This window comes from Sprattus sprattus, assembly GCF_963457725.1.
Source record: "Sprattus sprattus genome assembly, chromosome: 1".
In the NCBI taxonomy this organism is placed as follows: domain Eukaryota; kingdom Metazoa; phylum Chordata; class Actinopteri; order Clupeiformes; family Clupeidae; genus Sprattus; species Sprattus sprattus.
In genome coordinates, this window is record NC_137920.1 from 62,068,781 (window position 1) to 62,080,826 (window position 12,046).

The 12,046-nt window shown below is 41.3% G+C and overlaps 1 protein-coding gene across 2 annotated transcripts; it reads left to right on the forward strand.

The window, feature by feature from the left end:
* Nucleotides 1-234: 234 nt before the first annotated feature.
* Nucleotides 235-11,632, forward strand: trpc7a (transient receptor potential cation channel, subfamily C, member 7a; the record flags this gene model as incomplete). Of its 2 annotated transcripts, XM_080854870.1 has the most annotated exons (11): nucleotides 235-990; nucleotides 6,217-6,399; nucleotides 6,599-6,763; nucleotides 6,928-7,144; nucleotides 8,700-8,933; nucleotides 9,357-9,621; nucleotides 9,735-9,930; nucleotides 10,067-10,288; nucleotides 10,422-10,502; nucleotides 11,146-11,221; nucleotides 11,493-11,632. In XM_080854870.1, the coding sequence occupies 11 exons, from the start codon at nucleotides 235-237 to the stop codon at nucleotides 11,630-11,632; spliced, it is 2,535 nt and encodes an 844-aa protein (XP_080710996.1). The 2 variants fall into 2 exon arrangements, with proteins under 2 accessions (XP_080710996.1, XP_080710997.1); XM_080854871.1 differs by lacking the exon at nucleotides 10,422-10,502.
* Between the last annotated feature and the right edge of the window lie 414 nt (nucleotides 11,633-12,046).

Here is a 12,046-nt window from a genome sequence, read left to right on the forward strand (position 1 = left end):
AAAAGGCGGATAACAAAGTCTGATAGTTACCACGATCATTGACATGGACATGGATTTACGTAATTTTTCATTAAATTTTTTGTACTTTACGAATACTCTCAATAAGCCAAGGATGATGGGGGTTTTGAACAAGGCGGTAATTTTTTTATTACTTCATTTTATGTTTGTTCTTTTATTAAAATGTATAATTCCCACAATCATTCTTGCAATGCTCTCCTCCGTAGACTGGATGCCATGAACAGGAGGCACACCACCCTACGTGAGAAAGGGCGCCGGCAAGCTGTCCGCGGCCCAGCTTACATGTTTAGTGAGCGTGCCACAAGCCTGACAGCCGAGGAAGAGCGTTTCCTGGACGCAGCCGAGTATGGCAACATCCCTGTGGTACGCAAGATGCTCGAGGAGTCTAAAACGCTCAACGTGAATTGTGTGGATTACATGGGTCAGAACGCGCTGCAGCTGGCCGTGGGCAACGAGCACCTGGAAGTGACCGAGCTGCTGCTGAAGAAGGAAGGGCTGGCACGCATTGGAGATGCCCTCCTGCTGGCGATCAGCAAAGGCTACGTGCGCATCGTGGAGGCCATCTTGGCTCACCCGGCCTTCAAGGGTGGCCTGCGGCTCACACTTAGCCCGCTGGAGCAGGAGCTGCGGGACGATGAGGACTTCTACGCCTACGACGAGGACGGCACACGCTTCTCACAGGACGTGACGCCTGTTATTCTGGCGGCACACTGCCAGGAGTACGAGATCGTACACACGCTGCTGCAGAAGGGGGCACACATTGAGAAACCGCACAACTACTTCTGCAAGTGCGGTGAGTGCGGCGAAAAGCAGCGACGTGACTCCTTCAGCCACTCACGCTCCCGCATGAATGCCTACAAGGGCCTGGCCAGCGCGGCCTACCTGTCCCTCTCCAGTGAGGACCCCGTGCTCACCGCCTTGGAACTCAGCAACGAGCTCTCGCAGCTGGCCAACATTGAAACCGAGTTTAAGGTAAATGTAATGTGAGGAGTTGGTGAAAATGTGAAATTATAGAATATATGCAGATATGATATGATATGTAGACAAGGAGGCTAAAACCCATGGATGTCCCTAACATGTATCTTAAGGTGTTGGGGAGTGAGGTTTACACACTGCACAGGACCTACTGGCTACTGTTACATTCACTCCCATCTGGGGATCGGCACCAATGTAACCTGCATTGTATAGTCAAGCATAATCCCGCACTGGACTCAAACTCGCAACCTTGGGCATGGGGGTTGGGCGTGTTAACACGGAAGCTAAGACCCAAAGGTGCTAGTGTCTGTCACTAGCACGGTGAGCGTCTTAGGCCCCTAGTTTTTGAGGTGCGTCCCACATCTGTTGTCAGCTCTTTGAACAGTTGAGCAGGCTGAATCGGCAGCGGAGCCTGTTGGTGAGAGAGATTACTCTGATTGGCTGTTCGGCTTATTTATCTCCCTTTATCTCCTCCAGCTCTTAATACAGGTTTGGGAAAGCCCCTAGAACCAGTCACTGTAGTATCATAATTTCACCCATTTAGTGTGGTTTCTCCTATTCTTTGCCTCTTCCTTTCTTCTTTCACAACTAAAATACCAAAGGCTGACAACGCCAGTGCCATTTGAAACGACTTATCAGACGTATTCTTGATTAGAAGTAGCTATGGTACCAAACCACCTGTGGTGAGCGAGAGTGGTGAGAAAATTATGAGTTTTGAGTTAAATGAGTAAAAATAATTATTTCCTCTTGCACAGGGCAGAATGTACAGTACGTGCTAGTTGGAGACTAGCTGTAGTGTTTGTGATGTGATCAAGTGCAACATTTTGGCCCAGACACACGCAACGTCAATGCGTCTCTGGCTTAAGCTGTTGGGGAGTGAGGTTTAGAATTTATCCATACAACATGCAGTGAATGGTCTAAATAAGAGGGTCTTCTGTGGTTGTGATGCTTGTTTGTGGGAACATTCATTCAAACAGAACATTGAATCTGCTCATTTATAATACACATCCTCTCCAAGCTGCTTTCTCTCTCTCTCTCTCTCTCTCTCTCTCTCTTTCTCTCTTTTTTTCTCCTGCTCTTCTGCCATCTATAAGTGTGTGCTAACTCTGAAGAGTTCTCATCTGTATGTCAGCGATTCAAAAGGGAGGGCCAGAGTAGGATTTTCATATCCAGTCTGTTGACTCTCATTGTTTTAGTAGGCCATTACAGTTTTTATCCATTGCTTTGGGCAGATTCACAAAACAGAAATTACATTCTCAAAACAACACGTGCAAACCTCAAAACCACTGGGCACTTGTTCAAAACCGATTGGCATTTCCCATTCCTTTAATCAAATTGCAATTGTTTTAGAAACTCCTTGCAAATGACAAGTACAATTGCCTACGGCTTGCACACATCTCAAATGATTTAGCACATCTGTGCAAATGGTTAGGTACAATTGCCTTCAGTTAGCCCAATTACCAATTGAAAACATCTTGCTGGTCTAAACTGACTGTTGCTTCTCAGTCAAGTGGTTGTTCGCTCCAAAACATGTTGGCATAATTTCCTTCTGTACATCATCACCTGCAGAATAGTTCACTCCACTGTCACAATCGTTCAGGCACATAATACCATGAAAAACATCATGGTATAAACTGTAATATGGATCTCTTGGATTATCGGCTTCATTTTTTCAGGTGCAACTACAACTTTACTGCGTAATCAAGGGGCAGTTTCTCACATCTGATCACCAATCACTCAGTAATTTTAGTTAGTTTACAGGTGCTATCCAGGAGTATACAGTAAATGCATCCATCAAACATCTAGGGCTTGACAAAGTTCAGTACAGTTGACAAGTATGAACATGGAAGCACCAAACGAGCAAGGGCAACTGCCTCACAATGTGTGCTGCGATATCTGAAAACGGGGTAGTCACCCACATTCCAAGTATCGGCCCATGCAACACCCAGAAGCTCCTGGTGTTTTTAGACCGCCTTTACGTTGATCTTATCCCTCTACTTGAGGGGGGTTTGGTAGGGCCTCACTTGCCGACATATGTGATTGTGTGAAACAATGTCAACTTTCATCGTGGCCCGCTCATCAGGGCATGGTTCGCTGCCCATCAAAGGATGGTGATGGTGCTCCTAGCCCCTTACTCCCCATTTCTAAACCCTATTGAGGAGTTTTTTTTAGCTTGGAGCGGTGGAGGGTCTACGAGCATCGTGCTCTAAATCAGAGGTCCCTCCTCCAAGCAATGGATGCTTGTGAGGATGTAACGGCTGATCATTGCAGGGGATGGTTGTGGCATGCACGCCGATTCTTCCCACGTTGCATTGCAAGGGAGAACATAAGATGCGATGCAGATGAGAATCTGTGGCCAGACAGACGTGAGCGTGAGGCTGAGCAGGAGAGTGAGGACGAAGACTGAAGACTTCCTTTCCTTCTGTATGTTTTGTTACAGTAGTGTATGCTATACTTTAGTTTGACAGTGTTTTTTGCTGTACACTTTTTCTGTTTCTGTTTTGCAATTACATACTGTAACAATTGAATTTGTTTCTGTTTGATACACATGGTATTCTGGAAAGAAAAAATCTACTACAGTAACCATTCAGTGTCAAAGGACTAAGCCCAGATTGAAATGTGCACATGAGGGATATTTCTATGGTCCACTGCCATACTGACAAAACATCTAAACGTTTTGACCTGCAGTGCTTAAACAATGCCAAAGGGACTTTTCATTTCGGGGGCACTGACTATAAGTATGAGAAAAGGAATTAGTTTTAATTGATGAGTTGTCTGTTTTGGGAGAGATATGACCTTTTGCAGGTGTGCCATAGTGTTTTGATAAACCATCTAGGTTATTTTGGCAAATGTATTTAAAGCTTGGAGAATGTCCTTTTCTTTTCGGGAAGGAACTTTTCATTTTGGGGGCACTGACTATTTTTATGAGAAAATGATTTGGTTTTGAAGCTTGACTGAACTGTTTTGGGTGAGATATGACCTTTTGAAGGTGATCTATGTAGTTGTGCTGAACCATATACGTAGGCTATTTTGCCAAATGCACTACAGTTTTTCCCAATCGTTTTCTGGCATTTAGCGAATCATGGGTCAACTTCATCTAATGCTCACATCTTCTTTGCACAGCAAGAGTCTTCTCTGGCAAATGGGTTTACCATTTCTCATTGCTTTCACGCAAATTTCTTTGAGTGTCAATACACTTTTCAAAACAGTTTACACACTTCTCAGAGAAAGACACAAAACCTAATTGAATAACCATGTCAACACATTGAAGACACTTAGTAGCAGCCTACTGGCACTGCTCTCTATATTCTAAATATCGTCAACACCTGTGTGAACTCTCTGTGCAAAACTAATCAAGCAGTTCTCAACCTCTAAAAAAGGGTCAATAGATTGAAGTTGATACCAAGCATGTATCGAATAGGCCACCACCAACAACCTTAGGATGAGGACAAGGAAGAGGTTGTGGTAGAGGTAGAGGGGCCCCTGTCAGGGGATGTGGCATTTGTGTAAGATGCTCAAATGAAATTAGGGCAAGAGTCATTGATCCATAATGAATCATGATCTCTCCATGAGAGAGGCTGGCCAAAGGGTTCTTTCAAACCTGAGCTGTCATACTGTGGCATCAATTGTTTGTATGTTCAGCAATGACAATGACACTTTGCTGGCCTTCACAGTCAATATAATGTATTGTGTTTCACTGTATTTGCACTCTTGGCAACAACCATTTCTATAATTTTGTAAAGTATGTTGTCACAATACAATGTATACTGTAGTTTCACTAAAGTTGTTTACAACATATACGGTCGAATTCTGATTACTTTATGTATATTTACAGTATTTACAGCCTATTGCACTATTTTTTACAGAATCAACACACTGGCCCACACTGGTGGCAGGGGGAGATTATTCACTGCAGAACAGAGTTGACCTTTTCACTTTATAATGAAACCTGTCATTTTGACGTACAGAATATACATGTAATGTGGAAAAAGGACTGCAATACTGTAAATATTTTTGTGTCAGAATCTTTGCCATTTTGTGCAGAGTAAAACAAATGTTACGTAATCAATGGTGTTGACAGGTCCTTTTTGAGAATATATATGATATAGTGTTTAGCAATGCAAAAACAGAACTACAAAATTTTACTGTATACAAATTTCAGATTTCGAATATTTTCTGACAGTATATTCCCTAAGTAAGAGTGCTCAGTACAAAACCCAAATTGTAGTACGTTGTCAGTGGTAAAATAGTCAATACTGTGAGGGTGTTGCACAAAAGTTGAAGTGATGGTTTCATAGGTTGATATTGAAAGCTGTATTTTGAGTTTTGCTATCAATTGTTAAATAAATGAGAAAACATACATTTTCAATTGAGCACAAATTGTAGGTTTTGAAGGAAATGTTTGATTTTGATGGGTGTGTGATACGTTTTTGAGAAGGTAGTGTCATTCTACAAACATCATACAGTGTTTTGGTCATTTCAGCTTCTGTTACGGGCTGTGTGTGAGCTGTTTTGAAAACGTAAACAGTGAATGAAATAATTCGGCAAAACGATTGAGAAAAACTGTAAGAGCTTTGAGAATGTAATTTCGGTTTCGTGAAAATGCCCAAAACAATCGATAAAAACTGTAATTGAGAAAGGGTCCACAGAAAGCCCACTTTAACTTTACCCGCTGTTGAGCGCCTGATTGGTAATCATCCCACGTGCCTGCTATCAAGTCAGGGAATTATAGACAACTCTCTTTGCTAAAACACCATAGCGCAGATGGGGATAATGAAGATGGATCTTGCGTTGTCTGTGTCTATTCCCATTGTGACATCATTCATTTGGAAGTGTTAAAAGGTCAGGTAGGATCTCCTGTCATCTGCTCTGGAGTTTTTTTGAGAGTGTAGGCTGATGACAGCCATCATGTTACATCTATTCATCATTGTGAGGTGTGACCTATGGGGATTACTTTCATTTTCAGTAAATTCACACATGTGCTGCCCCCGTACTGTACACCTACAGATCAATTTACAAGTGATAATGTAAGCTGACTGCTTGCAGACTACCTTGCAGTGTGGCCCATGATTTTTTTAAATTTCCTTTTTTTTTCCGTTTTTTCATTTCTTTTCTCTATTTTTCCTCCAAGGCATGACAGTTTTTTCTATTTATCATTTTGTTCATTACAGACGTAGATTACAACTAATATACCTTTTTTTATGAATGATTTGTTTCCTTTAGAATGACTACAGGAAGCTCTCCATGCAATGTAAGGACTTTGTGGTGGGAGTGCTGGACCGCTGCAGGGACACTGAGGAAGTGGAGGCTATTCTGAATGGAGACGTGGACCAAATCCCGCCCAGCGAACACCACCGGCCTTGCTTGAGCCGGGTCAAGCTCGCAATCAAGTACGAGGTCAAAAAGGTAAACCCAAACCCCCACAGCTGGGAATACAGAGTTTGCTGGACACAGTGCTGTTGTGCATGAAAGTGTGTTATTTGGACTAGATGACCCAAATGATATCATGACTTTCAGATATTGATATCATGACTTTCACATATTTCACAAGAGTTATGCAGTGACATTTTGCCTTGTCTGTCACCATGCTATTATTTGTGTCCAGTTTGTAGCCCATCCTAATTGCCAGCAGCAGCTCCTGACTCTCTGGTATGAGAACCTGCAGGGTCTCAGGCAGCAGTCTATAGGGGTGAAGTGCTGGACAGTACTGGGTGTGACTGTGGGGCTTCCTTTCCTCGCCATTGTGTACTGGATCATGCCCTGCAGTAAGGTAGCTGATACATTCACATCTGATACATACCTCATGATCTGATTACATTTCTGTACATTTTTATTTTGTGGAGAAAAAGAAAATTAACAAACTTATTCTTATTAGGATACAATTAATTTGTATGATTGTTTTAAGTGTTGATCTGGGTTTTATGCTCTTATCAGATTGGCCAGATCCTTCGTAGCCCATTCATGAAGTTTGTGGCCCACGCAGTGTCATTCACCATTTTCCTCGGTCTGCTTGTGCTCAACGCATCAGACCGATTTGACGGGGTCAAAAACCTTCCCAATGAGACCATCACTGACCACCCTCGTCAAGTCTTCCGTGTCAAAACAACACAGTTCTCCTGGACAGAGATGCTCATCATGATGTGGGTTGTTGGTAAGTGAGTTCCCAGCTTCTGTGAAATGTGTAATGCCATTATGCCAGAATCTGCTTTTCAGCACAACTAAAGCACAAATGAGCACAATCAGGCTGGTTTTATTTTGCACTATAACAGCACAAATTTTCATGCAGTTATGCAAACCCCTCTTTTTTTCTGCTGCTAGCCCTTCTTTTATTAGGTTTCCTCCGGTAGGAGGTAACCTATTGTATCTGTTAGTATTATTCTTGTTCCATGGGGGTCAATGGCAGCCCCTAGAACCATATGGTAACTTTTTGTGAAATTTGGCACACTCATTAAGGACAGTCCCTTCTAAATTCACACCAAGTTTCATGGCTCTCATTACACCACTCTAGCGCCACCAACAGGTCAAAGTTGGACTTTTATAACACACGCAACTTTTGAACCATATGACCGATTTTCAAAAATTAGGTACCATTGGATTCCCTGGATCAAGACGAATTTAACAGACCCTATGGCGTCAATTTCCGGTTATATAGATTTTCCACTATTTCCGGTTTTATCGAAAACCTTTGAAAGCCTACTCCTCCTACAATTTTTGGCAAATCTTCTTCAAAATCACCAGAGATGATCTTCAGACCTAGCCTCACAAAAGTTACGTTTAATTTAGAATTTTGATCCTCACAACCGTTTGTCCGGTACAGCCACTCAAATTCAGCAGAAAAGTCGCCAAACAGGAAGTGAAGTCATATCTTGGCAAATCTTTGAGAAATCAACACCAAACTTGATATGTCACTGGAAGACACTACAACATGATCCCATGTGCAAAGGCAACCTCATATCTTGAAAAATGATTGATATAAAGCAAATTGGATACATTGTTAACGCTAAAATAATGCTTTACACATCTGCAGGACAAAAAGTGATACTCTGATTCAATCACAAGTTCATATGAAGACACTTGAGAATGTTTTGTACACAAATCTGGAAAAAAGTTGAATGTAAGATGAAAAGTAGATTTTTGGTGAATATTTGAAACATGCATGCTTGGCTACTTGCTAGAATGTCTCTCTGTCTCCTCATCCGCGCGGCTCCTAAATCTCACACACGCAGTCTCCCTCTTGACACACGCGCAGCATTGGTTTTACGCACACACATTCTCACAGACACACAGCTTGGTGTCAAGCACTTACATTCTCACAGACACACAGGGTAAGTGCACACAACCTCCACTCAGTCTAAACTTCAGGGCAAAAGCATTGTAAATGTTGGATTTTAAATTTAATATCCCATTGGCAAGTCTGCTGCATGGATTTTTTTATACAGTGACAAATTGTCACAAAATTACATTTTTCCCTGGTTCACAATGTTTAAAGGAGGAAACCGCCATCGCTGCTTGCAGCTATATTTTTAAATTGTTGTTACTTGTTATATGTTATATGTTATTTTTGTAATATGTTTTTTTTTTTAAATCTTGTATGACGTCTACTGCGTAGATGTTGCCTGCCAAGTCATAAGAATTTCGCTGCGCTGAAGCAATTTGTTGCATGTGACAATAAACACTTTGACCTTACTTTGACTTCTCTTGTTTAGGAATGATCTGGTCCGAGTGCAAGGAGATTTGGACTGATGGGCCACGGGAGTACATCTTGCACATGTGGAACGTTCTGGACTTTGGCATGCTGTCCATTTTCGTAGCATCTTACACAGCGAGACTTATGGCTTTCCTGAGAGCTTCCAAGGCACAGCTATATGTGGACCAATATGTGTTCAACACAGACCTAAACAACGCCTCCCTGCCAGAGGAAGTGGCCTACTTCACCTATGGTGAGAAGCCTACTCATCAGGGTCCAAAAGTGCTATGATGGAATAAAACGTGATGTTTTATTATATTATTACAGTACAGTACAGTACAGTATAAGAAATGCTGTGCAAAAATACTGTGGCGTGTTTTATGTTGTTGCGAATTGTTGTGGTCTGATTTGATTGATTGATTGATTGATTGATTGATTGATTGATTGATTGATTGATTGATTGTTGTTGTAATGTTAGCACTGAATATAGCTGAGTTGCTGAAAAAAATCTACTGTCATAATATAATAAGCACAAAATGCATGCAGTGAATAATAGTTCATGGGTGAAATACAAGACCATTGCAAAGACCAAAGTGAAAGACAGGAAAAATATAAAATTCCGCCCTCTTGTGGTTATAATGGGATTTTCATGTCACTTTGCGTGTCTTGTTTTCAGCCAGGATCAAATGGCTTCCCTCTGATCCTCAGCTCATATCTGAGGGTCTTTACTCCATTGCTGTGGTTTTAAGCTTCTCAAGAATAGCCTACATTCTACCTGCAAATGAGAGCCTTGGACCACTGCAGATCTCCTTGGGCCGCACAGTGAAGGACATATTTAAGTTCATGGTAATATTCATCATGGTCTTCCTGGCCTTCATGATCGGCATGTTCAATCTGTATTCATACTATCTAGGAGCCAAGTACAACCCTGCTTTCACCACGTGAGTACTAGCGTGTTTTCTATTCAATTTAAGAATGTTTGTCGTATGACTGTAAGTTTAGCTTATCTGAGAAATATATATTTTCTGTTTTTAATGTGTGCTTTTGCTTACAGGGTTGAGGAGAGTTTCAAAACCCTTTTCTGGTCCATTTTTGGCTTGTCTGAGGTTATCTCTGTGGTTCTGAAATACGATCACAAGTTCATTGAGAACATCGGCTATATCCTCTACGGAGTCTACAACGTCACCATGGTTGTGGTTCTGCTCAACATGTTGATAGCAATGATCAACCACTCATACCAGGAGATTGAGGTTTGACCCTTATTTTGATTGATTTTATTAATTAATATAGTTCACTATTTACTATTAAACTTCTGTGTACATTTTCTTATTCTCATAATTTGGATATGAGTCAAACACACACGCAAACCAACATGTATCATAACAGGAGGATGCAGATGTGGAATGGAAGTTTGCTCGTGCCAAGCTGTGGCTGTCTTACTTTGATGAGGGACGCACATTGCCACCACCGTTTAACCTGGTACCGAGTCCAAAGTCTTTCTACTACTTGGCTTTGCGCACCAGGGCTTGCCTTGTAAGACTCTGCAAGTCCAGGGCATTCCACCATGAAAATCAGCTCGAAATGGGCAAGATCATCTCTGGCTCAAAGGTCTGATGTTTTATTTCAGGTCTACCTGAAAGTTGTATTACTTTTTCCTAAGGTCGTGATTCAGTTATGCCCTTCATGATTAATATTTTCCTTCTCTTTTTCTCGTTTGTTAATTTTTTCTTCATGAATGAAGTTGAGTCGATTCAGCGCTCACTATCGACCACAAGATGAGTTCACAGTGCGAAACCCAATCAAACATCCAACACGCTATCAGGTACTTCCTTAAGATCAGGAACTTAATTGTGTTATTTAAACTTATTTAAAAGTTGAAATAAATGTATAATTATATGGCAACGACAGTACGAGCGTTCTGATTGGCAAATGGGTAGTCATGCCAGCCGCGTATTGACCTCCTCGCCGGTCTGCCGGTCTAATACGGATCCTTATTGCCCTCTGACGTCATCTTCAAAATTAGCGATTTTTTTGATAGACATCAAAAGCCATGAGGAAATTCAGAAGCAGCGAAAATGTGTTATTGGAAATGAAGATGAAAACTAGACTACTATAGTTTGAATCACTTGTGTTGTTACTTTACTGTAAATTAAAGCCATTTTAGCTGAGCCGTGTTGTCCATTCTGTCGCTTTTGCTCGGTTGATACGTCACAGCCTCAGTCTGATATTTCCCGGCATGACCTCACTCTTGGTTAGTAAGTAGTTATTAATCGTTATTTTATAATTTAGCAACAAACTTCATTGGACAGTATATGTCTTATCATGTTCAGTCCTGTCTTTAATCAATGATATTTATGTGTTTCCTCTATAATGCTTTTAATTGTCTACTATTTACTGAATTGGGCTATACATTCTGCTCTGCCCATATTTGGACTGTCCAGTGTTGATTTTTTAATCATTTTTAGAAACTGATGAAGCGGCTTATTAAGCGATATGTCCTGAAGGCTCAAGTCGACAGTGAAAACGACGAAGTCAACGAAGGTGAGGCCACCTGGTTTCATTCTCACAAAGTGTGTAATCTTTCTTCATCAGACAGTTGGCTGTCCAAATCCTAGTCACAGTCATTTTGTGAGTCAACCCCGCAACGCTGCCTCTGTGGGACCAAATGACACAGGGAGAGCCTGTTATGTGTGTCTGTATGTGTGTGTTTGTGTGTGTGTGTGTGTGTGTGTGTGTGTGTGTGTGAGCGAGCACGCTTAAGGGGCAAGGGACTTTTCCTGAATCTATTTGTAATATGCTATTTGTCCTGCAGGTGAGCTGAAGGAGATTAAGCAGGACATCTCCAGTCTACGCTATGAGCTGCTAGAAGAGAAGTCACAGGCCACAGGAGAGCTGGCTGACCTGATCCAGCAGCTCAGTGACAAGCTCAGCAAAACCAACAAGAAACCATGAGAGAGAGAGACAGACAGAGAGAGAGAGAATAAATAAAGCTCATTTCAGAAAATACTTTGGATATGTTTTGATTAATTTACCAATGATTAATCACTATCATTCACTGTTGTTGCCACTATGTTATTGGTGTTATGAACCAGTAGAGAAACATGAGGTAAGATGAATGTGAAGAGGTGAAATAAACTTTTAATTTTGCGTAAATGTAAACACATGGAAAGAGTTCCACCTGTTATTACTATTTTTATCCTCTAGATTTTGTATAGGTTCACAAAGATTCAAGTTATTAATTGTTGTATTGCTTCAGTTAACCCTACTTAGGCTACTTATACCAATATTGATATAACCTAAGTTGTTTGTGAATGGAGATATATTTAAAAATTGTATTATTATGTGTTATTTACACATTTGGAATCC